The 15,071-nt window shown below is 44.0% G+C and overlaps 1 protein-coding gene across 1 annotated transcript; it reads right to left on the bottom strand.

The window, feature by feature from the left end:
- Window positions 1-3,988: 3,988 nt before the first annotated feature.
- Window positions 3,989-11,498, bottom strand: TUBB6 (tubulin beta 6 class V). Its single transcript, XM_021527784.2, has 4 exons — window positions 11,407-11,498; window positions 10,738-10,846; window positions 9,532-9,642; window positions 3,989-5,162 (listed from the first exon to the last, which is right to left on the bottom strand). Exons 1-4 carry the CDS (start codon window positions 11,461-11,463, stop codon window positions 4,099-4,101), a joined length of 1,341 nt encoding a protein of 446 aa, XP_021383459.1. The 5' UTR covers window positions 11,464-11,498; the 3' UTR covers window positions 3,989-4,098.
- Window positions 11,499-15,071: the final 3,573 nt, after the last annotated feature.

Genomic DNA, 15,071 nt, shown 5'->3' with positions numbered 1-15,071 from the left:
TCAGACCTTTGGTTCTAAACGTATTTAAATTATTTATGGAAATTATTCTTTTGGATTTTCTTTGTCTTCATGTCAGAACTTCTTCCACCTGTGCTATTACCTGGCTTTAAGTGGAATGAGGGAAATGGAGCAAATATGGCTATCTTGGGCATATTTACTGGGCATTTTTAGTTCTTAAACACTTCTATTTATCCCTATTGCATTTGTTAAAGAATGAATGATAAACAGGAAAGCAGCCTGAAAAAACTAAACTTAATTTCCTTAATTATTGGAGTCAAAGTTTAGAATTATTGCAATAGTAAAATTCTTCTATAAAACTCAAATCCTGTACACATGATACAGCAGTGCTTGATTTTTGTGCTTATGCTCTAGTGTTGTACCTTACATGTATTCTGCATTATAATGCCTTGTTTGTTCTTTTCTTATCCTCCAGTTCAGCTGAACACTTCTTGTCTGGGATACTCAATTTGTAGCCAGTGCTGAGGACTAGCTGTGCTTATACAGTAAAGGTCAGAGTTCTGCATTTCTTCATTCCTTGCTAAATAAAACCAACAGAAAAATCAGCAATCAACCACCCAACCCCCAAACCCTTAACCTGACTCTTCACAATGGCACTGCCAGACTGAAAAAAATCATCTCCAGGAGATGGTTTCTCTTACTCCCTTTTTGTGTCTTTTTAAAAAATTCCACTCCTGTTCAGTTGCAGCATGTAATTAATAGATGTATGAAAATGGCCTTACCTCTCCTTTACCTTTGCCTCTGTTTTTATTGCTTAGCCTTTCATTAGCAGGTGTTAATATTTTTGTGCCAAAAATGGCAGAATTAGGCAGTTTTGTCATTTGGGAATCAAAGATACAGAAAAACAACCAAAAAAATCTCTTTACTCGACCTGCTTCTTTGAAGAGGATTATTAGCTTCCTTCAACTCCCAGATTTCGGATGTTAGGGTGGTTGAACATAAATCAAGAAAATCAAATTAAGTCTGTGCTGTGGCTGCCAATAATGCCGGATTAGTTTTTGTTGCAAGCACACTGAGCAGTGCTGCTTCAGCTACCAGGGGCTTGTGCAACACCAAGGGAGCTGTCCCAAGGCTGGGAGAAGGAGCAGGTCCATGTGGTGTCAGTGGTGTAGGCTGCCATCTTTTCTCCCCAGCCTAGCGTTAACACGTGTTTGTGTCTGAGCAGTAGGAGCTGCACTTCTTCCTGGGGTCTGGCTTGTCCTGGCAGCCTCTGCTAGATACTGCTCTGTGGCCAGGTGCAAAGCAGTTAAAAAAAATATGATGGGCCAGACACAGAAATAAAAGGTGCTAGAGACTAGGCTGAAAAACTAAAGGAGAAATGAAAATCAGACAGGTGAGGACTTTGAGAAGAGTAACAAAGCCAGGTGGGACTCACCATGGAGATTGCAAAATAAGAGAGAAGCTTCTAAGGAAAAGGCAGGAAGTTATTTGAAAGGAAGTGCAGCTGAAGGAATTGCTCACTAAACTTGCTACTAAAACAATCTTCAGTTGTATCTCAGGAAAGGAAGGTGATTAGAGTTGGTTGACAGAAGAGAAACAGGAAGTGTTTGTGCTTCCCGTGGCTGTTACTGCTTATGCACAAGCTGGTCCTCTGATGATCCTCCTACAACAGGGTCCTGGGTTCATTATGGTGTGAGGGGCTTTTTCCCCCTAGGATCAGATGGAAGACCTGGCTCTTTTTCTAAAGAGAGCATTAGTTTTCGTCTTCCACCTCCACACATTCTAGAAATTCACATCAAACAATTGCAAGTAAACACATGTGCAAGAACGGGTGAGTCAAAGCAGAATCATTGTGAGGCCTGAATTCCACAGCCTCAGAGTCTGCATTCTGCATTTTGAGTCAAGTGTATGAAATGCAACAAGGAACAGACTGGTTCACCAAGTTAATAACTCCATTATTTAGCAATGCCAAGATTTCTGGCACTTTTTAAGTATTAACTTTTTTTTTTTTTTCCCACAGAAATACCAGGATTTATGACTTGGACTTAATTATGAAATCTGTGTTACAACAAAATGCAATTTCATACACAATAAGATGGTTAATTCTGTTTCATTCAGCAGAAACTGTGCTAGTGCTTTAATTGGAAAGCCTGTGCCACAGCTGTGTGATAGCAGGCTCTGAGCCTGTAAGGCATCCTTCTCCCTTTCAAAGCAAATAGTCAACCATTTAGAAACTATCAACTTCACTTTGTTTAATGGCTTTACTCCCAATGGATTTTGCTTTGTATTGTCCTGCACAGTAATTTCCCTTCATAATGTATATTGTGTCATAACTTTATCTCATGCTGTAATTAATACATAGCCACATCTCACATTATTAAATGTGTATTTAAAGGTGCTCTTTGGCTATTCATAAATCCTTTAGTCATCACTGGACATAGCAAAGAACATGGCCTGTGAATTTGCTGACTCCTCTATGATCCTTCTAAAGACAATCAGTTGGGCCCTCCCAAACTCTGCCTCTGTGGCAAACCCAGTCTGGTTGGCAAGTTCAGCAACTGCCTCAACCTCTGAAGTGACTTTCTGTGAAAAACTTGATTAAAGCTAGTTTAGTTCAATTTCTGTGTGGAACAGCACTGAGCAGACAGCTTCATGTTATGTGATTAACAGTTGCTTGGTTTGTGTACTTCCTAAAGTACTGTGTCATTCCCTGAATCCCAAACTAGCGAAGTATCATCCTGTCAGGAGAAGAAGACCTTTAGAAATTTCACTATGTTTTTAAAGTGCCTTTTTAAATACTGAGCAACAGTTTTACTTGGGAAGTGCTTCTGAAAGCAAGAAGAAAAAGCAAGATCTTGAAACATTTTAAGTTTGGATTTCCAGAGGTTTTCTCCTTTGTTTGCTTGCTTTGTTGCCTAGGAACTGGTCTAAATAAGAGACACCAAGAAGACAGAGTGTTCTCTGGTAGAGCCTCTCTAATGGAGAAGGGCTGTTTAATTGATACGAACAGAAACATAAAGCATGCACGGAGGACAAATGCTCAGCAGTCACTTTGTGAGCTGGCTTAGGCAGAGACCTTTCTGACTTGGCTTTAGTTGGGGCAGATAAATCTGTTGCTCATCTTTCATTTTGCCAGCTGTTTTGAGTATAGTGGATAAATGCTTTACCTGTCCAGTTGTTTTAATCGATCTTGGTAGCAAGACATGCACAGCATCTGTAGGTGTGGTGAACTTACAAACCCAGGTAGTGAGATCTGTTGGCACATAGCCTATGTCCCCTGTCCCATCATGATCTGTGGAATACCTGGATTTCAGCTACATGGGCTGCGTGAAACGAGTTAGGAATAGCATTAGCAGCTGGTGATAGCCAGGAAGACAGGTAAGATATTGGGGTGCCACTTTAAACCCCAGGGATTTATGATGAACACATCACAAGTGGAGGGATTTCAGCTATGTATCAGATACATCTATAGATCACAGATACCATCTGTGATTATTCAGCAGCAGCAAGAGATGAAGTCGCATCACACAAATCCAGCCTCTAGACTGCAGCTCACTGGGTATTTATTGACTGCCCAGAACACTTCTGCTTGAGAGGGTACTATTAATTTTTATTTTATTTTTAGAGGACTAGAATCAAATATCACTGTTAACAGTTACTGTACAGAATATCTAAAAAACTTTTTGTTTTATTATGAATAAATTTTGTTTCTGGCAGTTAAGTATGCCTATTTGGTACAGAATACTTCAAGCTCACAACATTTTCTTACTCATAATTGGATGAAAATAGTGTGGCTCTAATTTGTAGGTTTTCATGCCTATTTTACATCTTCTCTTCTGCAGCTTTAGGGATGACAGCCCTAAAGAAAAAAAGATCCCAAACTATCAATCTCCACATTCAGACTCTTAGGCCAAAGTCTTAACTGAATGCCTTACATTTTTCTCATGAATAGAAATGGCCCAATTTCCAGAAATGCTGAATGTCCTCAGTGATCCAAACGGACTCTGAAGAGCACTTCTAACACCTGAAATTCATGCTCCCTTTTTTATTATTTTTAAACTAAAGTATGGATTTACAAGCCTAATTATCAGAAATCCAGATTTGAGAATTTGGCCTGGAAAAATCTCGCACCTAATTCTTTTATTCATTGATCTCTTCTTCATCATCTTCAAACGCTTCCTCTCCATCATTTGCCGTTGCTTCTTGGTATTGCTGATATTCTGAAACCAGGTCATTCATGTTGCTTTCTGCTTCTGTAAATTCCATTTCATCCATTCCCTCTCCTGTGAACCAGTGGAGGAAGGCCTTTCTCCTGAACATGGCAGAAAACTGCTCCGAGATCCTTTTGAAGAGCTCCTGGATAGCAGTGCTGTTGCCAATGAAAGTGGAAGCCATCTTGAGGCCACGGGGAGGTATGTCACACACTGCCACCTTGACATTGTTCGGGATCCACTCCACGAAGTAGCTGCTGTTCTTGTTCTGGATGGCCAACATCTGCTCATCAACCTCCTTCATGGACATGGGGCCGCGGAAGACGGTGGCCACCGTCAAGTACCGGCCGTGCCTTGGGTCACAGGCTGCCATCATGTTTTTGGCATCGAACATCTGCTGGGTGAGCTCTGGGACCGTGAGCGCTCGGTATTGTTGGCTGCCTCGCGCCGTCAAAGGTGCAAAGCCCGGCATGAAAAAGTGAAGGCGCGGGAAGGGGACCATATTTACTGCCAGCTTCCGGAGGTCAGCATTGAGCTGGCCTGGAAAACGCAGGGATGTGGTTACCCCGCTCATGGTGGCGGAGACCAAGTGGTTTAAATCTCCGTAGGTGGGGGTGGTGAGCTTCAGGGTGCGGAAGCAAATGTCATACAGAGCTTCATTGTCGATGCAGTAGGTTTCATCTGTGTTTTCAACCAGCTGGTGGACCGAAAGCGTAGCGTTGTACGGCTCCACCACTGTGTCAGAAACCTTAGGAGAAGGCATGACACTAAAGGTATTCATTATCCTGTCCGGATACTCCTCTCGGATCTTGCTGATGAGTAGGGTTCCCATGCCAGACCCTGTCCCTCCTCCCAGGGAGTGAGTGAGCTGAAATCCTTGCAAGCAATCACAGTGTTCACTCTCTTTTCTTACTACGTCAAGCACAGAGTCAACCAGCTCTGCCCCTTCTGTGTAGTGTCCTTTGGCCCAGTTGTTTCCTGCACCAGTTTGTCCTAAAATAAGATACAACAGGGAAAGAAAATACACAAAATTATTGGCAAGGTTTGGTATTTGCAAGCTAAACGCACTCACATCTGTAACAAAAACTGCTGTAAATCTGTCAGGTAGATAACTGTGCTCTTCAGTTTTGCCTACAAATATCTCTGTAAGTATCAACATAAACTTTTTATATGGTCTCTGGTAGTTTTCATTAATGCCTTTGGGTGGATATTATTTGGGTATATATATATTTGGGTTTTTTTTTCCTTTTTTGTCATTTTACCTTCCATAAATGCAAAGATGGCCTTAATTCCTTGTTTTGAAAGCTTTCACACTCCCAGTCCTGATGATTCTGTAAACACAAGATGACTGTTTAATATTAAATGCTTTTTGTCTGTAAGGGCCATGATGCATGCAAAGCTAAATCAGAGATACATGTATCTCAATGAAAATGAGAGGTTATTGGAATGTTCTTGTGAGTCAAAGAGAAAAACATTGTCATTCAAGAATAAAGCTGGGCTTCAAGGTCCTATTTAACTTTTTATATCAGGAAATAGAGCTTTTTAAATTCATGTTTACCTAGCCTGAATGAAAATAATGATCAACAGAAGCTTCAGGGACATTATTTCTAAAACTTAGAAGTGTCTTTTCGTTTTACCGATTTCCTTACAAACTCACTATTCTTCAGGATGTGTGAAATGTGGAAAATTGGATTACTGGTATTTCAGAAAAGTGATGAGTCCATTTTTTATTTCCCAAGGCTTCCCTTCTTGTTTTATGTGCCATTTAGTTTATTAAGATAAACAACGTGGATCATTTGCTATTGTCACTGCTTTGTTATTGGTTAGATAATGAGGAGGATTAAATTGGGCAATCCATTTTTTAGTACTCCTACTCCTCACAGTGTCTACTATACACATACATTGTGCCACTGATTTCACTTAGGGTACTCCTGGGAGTGGTATTCAGGCAGAGCAATGGTTTCAGAATTAATTATAGAGCTGGCAAACTCTGTGCTGTTCTCCAAGACCCTCCCCTTCCTTCCTATTACCATTTCTCATTTCAATTCCCATGGCACCCTGTTGGTGCCAAACATATGAACGAGGGAAACTGCTGGATGGGACACTTCTGAAATCCTGTGTACTTTTTTGCACTGCATAAATGCTTGGTTTCCTCATGGTGTATTTGGTTACTTAATGCATTGTTCTGTATGTTGCTATATTTTTCTCTCTTTAAGCCTAGGGAGCTCAGCACTTCCTGTCCAGCTGGGCAAAGCACAAAGTAATATCCTTTCCAGAATTAAATGTTTGTAAGCACCTTCACCCTGCTTGAGCAGATCCCCTACTACAGAGAGGGAAGCATATCAGGATGCACACAGACAAGCAGACGTCGCTCTAAAAGGCAGAAGGTGTTCATCTCCTAATGGACATAAACTCTGATTTTAGGACAACTATCAGCTACTCCTGTGGCAATACTACACTCCATTCACTAGTCAGCCACGTGCCTAGGGTCTCCAGCATTCTCACTGGTGATTTCCTGCTTCAACACCTGGTTATCTTACACTTCCAGGACGACTGGCTCTACAGCACTGTAAGAATACCACAACACAGAGCATATAAACGTGCCCTGGAAGCTCCAGCCTTCTCACCCCATGACATTACAGTCTGGAGGTGCCATGGCCCTGACAGGGCTGCCACGAATCTGGAAATCCTGATCATGATCCTGTGAAACTCTACTAGATGCCTGCCACTTACCAGGTGCCTACCTACCTGACCTCTGAAAATCTAATGTAAACACATAGAAATGATCAAATTTCACTGGGGGTAAACCATCTGGGTGGAAAATGAGCCTGTGCCCACTAAACTCAGGACCTGGCAAATTTTTTGCCTATCCTGGAAGCCCATCTCCAGCATCCTGCGTCTGTCATTTGCCAGGATCTAAAGAAGCCTACATGAAGCAATTCCACAACTTATCTGCACTCCTGGCACCTCCAGGTCCTTCTATCATTATTTCTTTCTCCAACACGCTGTAGGGTTATCACACAAATTCAGGCTGAGCTGCACATGCAGAGAAACCATTTGTCTAACAGTCAATTTATTTTTTAATCCCTAAAATGGCACTTGTTTCCTAAAATCTTCTTTCACTCTACTCTCACTGCTCAAAATAGAAGATAAACCTGGTAAAAGAGCTCAGTAGCTTGCACATTAACACTGAGGAGCCCAATGTGAACAGCCCTGCTGCAGAACTTGCCTTTGACTGCCAGAGAGCTATTTTTTGGTTGCCCCAATCAGTTCATACATATTCAACTGGAGCGGTATCTCTCTGTAGCAAATCTAGCAAGGGTGTACACAAGAAAACAATGACAAATGCAAAAATGTACAAATGAAAACTGGTTAACAGGAGGAGACACATCAGAGTTCACAGCAGCTCCTGGTGTGCAATTGTGTGCAGTCAGAAGGCCAGGAAGCCTATTGCTCTCATGCAGCAAGATTGTTCCACCTGCAGTTCTTCACCTTTTAAATCACTACCTTGTCAATGCAGGCATTAAAGAATAAGGAATTTTTTTTTTTTGTGTCCATCTCAAATTTCTTGCTGGTTTGATATAAAATTCCTGTATCTGGAGTGTGTGACCATGTACTCAATACACCTGCATGAAATCCCAATTGATGGTCCATGGTTACCTGCTGTGAAGATGTGGGCACATGCAGGCTTATAAAAGCAGAGGTGGATAATATCCCCATCAGAACAAGCCCATACAGTGTGGGCTACAGCAAGTATGGGACTGTCAACTTCTGCCACAAAATCCTTTGTGGGCCCAGGCCAGATTTTTAAAAGAGAAAACAAAATGCTTTGTTGGCTTTTGACACAGAAGATGATTACTTCAGCACTCAGCCATTCTACATTATTCAGCAGGTTGGGAGGACAGTGCCTGATGCTGGCAGGGGCCTCTGAGAGATACGAGTGATCACATGCTGTTGGTTCATTGTTATCTTGGCAGGAAGGGAGTACAGCAAACTAGGCTATTGTTGAAGACATTCTGAATTGATTTTGCTCTGTTTTTACTGGTGTTGTGCTAAACTGTAAAGCTCTAGTTCAGGTATTTCCATAGGTCAGGTGAATTCACTTTCAGAGGGCTTGTGTGGTTTGTGCAGGTGAAAGGGAATGAAAGGAAAAACCTGAACACAGAAACACACTTCACTTCATAAAGCTGCCTATGTCTATGGCTTTTCTAAGTTTACTCCTTAAGTTACGTCTTGTAAATTACAGCTCCTTTGGAAGAGACCCTTAACATCACTTGCCATGGAGTTTACAGGAGAACAACATGGATAGCATAAAAGTTTTAAGTCAAAGACTTAAAGGAACTCTCTATGGCTCTTTCACTCCCCTCTCCAACTCGACAACCCAGATTTAAGTTTGTTTTATACCATCCAAATCATGTTTATCTTTCCTCTGTCTGTTCCTGGCATCGGTTCTTCCTTATGTTAACACAGCGTACCAAACTGAGTTCCAGCCTAAGCTTGCCTTGTCAGAAGAAAATGTGTTTGTGGCTAGTGCAGACTTGGAAACCAAAAGGACATTAAAGTCCACATGGTATCTTTCATTCAGGCTTCCTCTTTCAGCAAGTGGCTCACTTAACTTCCACATGCTGTTTCTCCTTTAGTGCAAAGTGACTGATAATGTTTCAGTACTTCATAAGGATGCTCTGAAAGGGTAATGTCCATTTTTAAGCTTAGATGCAAAGTACTACAGAAGTCCAAAGTAAAGCAGTAAAAGTAAAAACCAACCCTCTGCAAGAAGACTGCAAAACCAGAAACCCCCACATGCTTTTAGACTGTTCCTCATTATGCTAGAAACTAACCCAGTAACTGGTTACATATGTGTTTTCTACATTACAGATTATCTTCTTCCACTGTTGCCATACTGCAAGGATATACTGAAAAAGTTTAATTACATAGCCTAAAAACAATTCCATACTCAAGCATTTAATGTGAATTTAAGTGAAGGGTAGTCTGGTTGGTTTGTGGTTGAGGTTTTTCCTCCCCCCTCCATTTTCTGCAGAATTTCTGTGCATTTTGTTGTGAAGAATTGGCCTCAGGATTCCTCTGGAGCTCATATATGTGGAAAGCAAACATACTTTCTCTGAATACTATAGGAAACTTCCACCGGTTTGCTAACCAAAGGAATGATCAACAGAAAAATTACTTTTTCACTTAACAGGATGTTTTGACTGGCTTACATAAAAACTGCAATTCCATTGTTAGCTATTAGGATTTCCCAGTAGGATCACGTTGGAAGAGGGAGATTGAATACTTTTTGACTGTTCACTTGGTAATCAAACAGTTGTTGTAGAACTCTGTTTCTTAAAGAGAAACATCCACATACCAAAGATGAAATTATCAGGCCGAAAGAGCTGACCAAAAAGACCAGACCGCACACTATCCATGGTTCCCGGCTCCAAGTCCAGTAAGATTGCTCTTGGTACAAATTTGTGGGCTACAACACAAAGTAAGCATGTCCTTAATGTTCAGAAATAAGCTAACACAGTTATAGCTTTTAATACACAAATATATTTCATCTCATATTGTTAGTCTAATATATGTATGTAAGTACTTCCTATACAGAAAGTCATGGTGGTGAAAAACCCACCTCCATAGGAATAAATCGATTCAGCTTGGAAAACATACCTGACATAATTTGGACTCTGCAGATTTTACATTTTGTAAGCTCTTTATTAGCAAGAAATATTAGGGAATTTCTGATTAGAAAAAATGTTTTACTTGTTCTTTTTAAGAAAGTAGGTATTCTTTTCTGTAAATATCAGGGTGAGTGAAGTGCTTATGTTTAAGTTATCCACAAGCTTTTATGTTTGAAGGATTCTCCTCCACTGAAAGAGCTACTTGGTGTACATGGCAAACAGTAGTAGTCAGCACATCTACCACAAAGCACAAAACAAACAATCTCTGTCAAGTTCAATTTGTTCAAGAAAACTCAGTAGGTAATATGAATTAATCCCAGCTGGACAAAAGATGACACATTCACACTTGCAGGTTAATATCTACAGACCAAAGTACTCCAGATTTCCATTTTACACTGTTAGCACCTTTCAACAGCAGGACTCAGAGGACTGGATGCCTTTTGCCATCTCATTAATGAAACAGTTCTCTATTACCTGTGGCCCAACCCTCTCATTCATGAAACTTAAAGAGAGAGTACTACTGATGCAGGCTCATATAGCCAACCAGTTTAATTTGGAGTAATTGAATAAATGCATTTGGTAAAGTAATCACACACTTGAAGAGCAAACTCCTACTGTAATGTCAAATAATAAACAAACCTCCACCTCCACACCCTAAGGACAGCCCCCTGTGCCACTTCTCTATGTCTGAGGAGATAGCAGCCAGCCATCTTAATACTTTGTAGAGAAGTATATAATATTTTCTGTTGAGCTGAGCACAGCTGGGGGGCTGGTGGCATGTGAGGAGTGTGGCCAGGTGTGTAATATGGCTTCACGAGCCCGTCGTCTTCTGATTCCTGTGCCCCTTCCCACGGAGTCCCCTGTCCCGCACCCCGTCCCCGTCCCACACTTACAAGATGATTCATTATAGTAGACATTGATCCTTTCCAGCTGCAGCGCTGAGTCACCGACATAGCCTCCGGCTGGGTCAATGCCATGCTCATCACTTATCACTTCCCAAAACTAAGGGAGGAAAAGCGAGAAGTGGGTTGGGAAGTTCCGGGCCGGGCGCGGCGGCGGTGCCGCGGCAGCTGGCGGATTCCTGGCGTGCCGCCGCCCCTCCCGGCGGCGGGAGCCGGGCGGGCACCGGGATTCAAACCCAACGGGCTGCGGCGGCTCCGCAACCGAGGGGCCGCCCGGCTCTGCCGCCCTCCCGCGCTTCCCAACCGCAGCCTGGCCACCTCAAACAGAAAAATAGCTTTTAAAACAATTTTTAAAAGCTGTCCCCGTTTGGTTTCGGTACTTCCCAAGGCCTTTTATGGTCACGGAGAGCGGAGCGATGCGCGGTGCCCCGGGCGCGCCCGGCGCCGCTCGGCAGCGGCATCGAAGCACGGGCGGCCGGCGACGGGGAGCGGGGGCGGCTGGCCCAGCCCAGCCCGGCCCAGCCCAGCCCAGCCCGGCCCGGCCCGGGTGTGCAGCAGCCCCGGCGGTTCCGGCAGCCCCGCGGAACCACCGGGCGCGTCCTCCGGGCGCTCAGAGGCTCCGCAAGCGGCGGGCAGGCGGCGGCTCCCCTTCAGGCTCACCTTGGTCCCGATCTGGTTTCCGCACTGTCCCGCCTGGATGTGCACGATCTCCCTCATGGCTGCGCCCCGCTGTCCCGCCGCCCAGCCCGGCTGTGCGCGGCGCCGTCCCGCGGGCGGTGCTTTATGCGCCCCGCGCCCCCCCGCCGCTCGCCCAGCGGCCGCCCCCGCCCGGCACCGCCCTCGGCTCCGTGACACCGGCCCGCGCGTTGTCCCCGACGGCAGAGGGGGTCCCCGGTGGTCCTCCTGGGGAGCCACCGGCAGCTCCCGTCCGTGGTCTGCTGCTCACCCCAAACCCAGTTCAGCAAGCGTGGCTGCGGCGTCTTCACCCCCGGGTGGCGGCCGGACATCGTCGCCGTCTGTCTCCTGTTTCACGTCCCCCTGCCCCGACAGGCGCGCACATCGCAGCCTTTGCTGCACAACTCTTCTTCGGTAGAATTTCTTCACGGAAAGGGTGATGAGACATTGGGACAGGCTGCCCAGGGAGGCAGTGGAGATGTTTAAGGCCAAGACTGGATGTGGCACTTAGTGCCATGGTCTAGGTGACATGGTAGTATTTAGTCATGAGTTAGATTTGATGACCTCAGAAGTCTTTTCCAGCCCAACTGATCCTGTGATTCTGTGATTCTGTGAAGGGGCAGCATCCAAAACGATGGGTAGCCCTTCTCTGTGCCTTGCCATCTTCTTCACACAGCTCTTTCCTGATGGGTTTTTTGGTTTTGTCTTTTTGGAGTGGTTTTTTTTGTGTGGTTTGTTTGTTTGGGTTCTTGTTTTTGTTTGTTTGTTTTTTGGTTTGTTGGGTTTTTTTGTTTGTTTGTTTTCTTTTGCCAATAAGAGAAGCTTCTGCCTGAAAACTGTAACTGGGATGTCAAGCAGTCTGTGAAGAAACTTTCCTGAAAGCTCGTGTCACCACCATACAGAGTATGCCCCGGGATATGCATGGTTTGAAATGCTTGTTTTTAATGCAAAAGATTTTCTTTCCCCTCCAGAGAGAAAGCTACTTCCCACAGCTGCTGAATCTGCTTTATGATCCCTTTGGGTACTGCTGCAGAGTTTCCCAAATAGAGGGTTCCTGCTGTGATACCAACATGACTCTTCCATGGTATGCCATTGTCTGTATAGCCTATTCCAGTTCTTAGCCCTGGTGGGAGACATTCATCTGTCCATGCACATCTCTGCTGCCCAACTCAGGCTCTGCTGTTGTGAAAGAGCAGCCCTGAGGCCAGAGTTACAGGTTATAAAGGTGGCCCAGCTGGAGACCTTTTGGAGAACAATCTTGGGTGCTTTCTATAGCTTGAACACAATCAAGCTAGCCCCCACCAATCAATACATAACCTCCAAGTAACCCAAAGTCTGTGTAGTGTATTGGGAGGCCACCTGCTGCCTGCCTGCCTGCCCTTACATTGCTGTGATGTGACCGATGTCATCTTGACTCTGTGCTCTCAGCTCCAGCCTTGCCTTTCCATAAATGTTTTCCAGCAGGGAAATACTCCAGCTTGCAGCATCTTGCAAATTACCTCGAGTAGCCCACATGCATCATGCTAGGCTGAGTCAATGTCTTTCTGACATCAGGGAAGCAGCTGGAGGATCAGGATGAGCATGTTTGCCCTGCAAGCAGCCATTAGCAGAGTGCTGGATACTATGTGCCTTTTTCTCTGCTGAAGGACTCAAAATAAATGTCCTTCTGTGTGTGATCTGCATTTTTGGAAGAGATCCATGAACGAGGCATTATTCAGCAGCCTGATTAGTGAGGTTGGCTTGGACATTGCCTGAATCTGTATGTCCTTGACTATGCTTTCCAGGCCTATTTTTCCCCATGTTTTGCAAATCCTCCAATTTACTGTTCATACTTGTCATCCTCTAGCCTGTTGCTGGTATGCCAGTTTTTAAAATCCAGGAGGTTCCCAGATCCAGGTAGTGGTAAGGCTGGGTGTGTGTTCCAAGTAGGCTCATACTCATACAGATATAGACACTGACTGACCCAGGCAGAAAACACAGCGCTCACAAAAGCAAACAGCTTTAATGGCCCCATCCTGTTCTCCTCTCTGGCTGATCAGAACAAATGCCCATTAATGGAAAATAAATATGTATTTGCATACATCTATACAATATGAATCTCTCTATAGCTGGTCTGAGACACTAATCTTATTCTGTTAACACCTGGATCCCAGTCTTTCCAGTTTTTGGCATGTGGAAATTTTATCCCAGAGGCCTACAGTTCCACTCTAGTTGCTGGTAATCAGATCTACAGCTAAGAAATGTGGATCCCTTATCAAGTGCTGGCTTTAGGACACTCAGCTGTTCAGTGGATGACCTCTGGATCCCCGGTTGCCTCACACAGAGATACAAACAGTCTAACAAGTTCCTCTGGTAGCTAATCCAAAGTTGTGGCCTCACCAGTAGCTGACCCCAGTAGCCTTCTCAGAAAGTGACTTAGAATCCTTTGTCTCTCCAGTAGCCAGCTCTGAGATCCTCTGGTCTCTTCACTTTCTTTCCTGGACTCATGACTACTCCTAAACTTGGCTCCCACCTGCCCTGGCTTGCTGTTTGTTAATGACCACACACAGACATGCAGATTCACTCTTGTCTCTCCAGTTGCTGCATTTAAGACACACAGGCCGCTGTGACTTGTTGCCCTCACCTCTAATTGGTGGCACTCAGACCACCATACACATATATACACATGGAATATAGATGCCCTTCTCACAAAAAAAAAAATTAAAATACAGTCTACGAAGACAAGACAAACTGAGATGATCAGGTGCAAGGCATAGCCAGACAAGCGTATTCACCAACAACTTGTTTATACCCAAATGGATCACTTTAGTCACGTATCCTTTTATTTTTCTATATCGAACTGTCCTTATCCCCTCTTGCCCCCACCTTTGATTCCTCCTTTAAACATCCCAAAAGCTGTCTTGTACAATCTCAAAGATGTTCTTCCCCTCCATCCCCTAGAGATTCCCAACCCCTGCAGGCAGTAACTCCTCTCTATAGAGCGATCCACGGAGCCTCTCCCACTGACTGGTGGTGATGGGTGTCACACCAGACCCCAGGCTGAACCCTCACTGACAGGAGCCAGGTCAGAGGCTTCTTTTCTCTGGGTGTGCTTTTGGATTTCTCCCCTTGCCTCTATTCTTTTGTGGAGATAAACCTTGAATCACATAACCCAGCAGAAGGTAAAACCCATATGATGATCTGAATCAAATAACATTTTAAGAATAAAAGTAAGAAGGAGCAAATGGACACAGGTAGGCAGTAAGGGGAAAAAAGAAGCAATGAGAGTGTTTTGTAGTAGAGCCTTTAGTCCATTTGCCTTCTGAAGAGCAGTATTGGTTGCATTGCCAATGTCTGTAATCTTTGAAAGATTGCTTTGAAGTCTGCTGTTTGTGAGTAGCAGTCGGTCAAACAACATTTAGAGGCCAAAACCTCAGCCAGTTTCCCACACATACAAAGTAACCCACTGAGGTACATAGAAGGCTGTAGAGCTGTGTGCCTGATGGAGGTGAGCAACAGCTTACTCGACAAATTTGCATGTACAGATTTTATAGGTACCTAAATAACTTTTAGTTTTCAGTCACACCTGGATCAGCTTGCAGCTTCTCCATGTTTTACTGCTGGTAATTTGAAAGAAGACACTTTTATTGGTCACTGAATGTAGTTGTACC

Source organism: Lonchura striata, chromosome 1 (genome assembly GCF_046129695.1).
Source record: "Lonchura striata isolate bLonStr1 chromosome 1, bLonStr1.mat, whole genome shotgun sequence".
In the NCBI taxonomy this organism is placed as follows: domain Eukaryota; kingdom Metazoa; phylum Chordata; class Aves; order Passeriformes; family Estrildidae; genus Lonchura; species Lonchura striata.
Note: the sequence above shows the minus strand (reverse complement) of the source record. Positions and strands in the feature narration are given on the sequence as shown.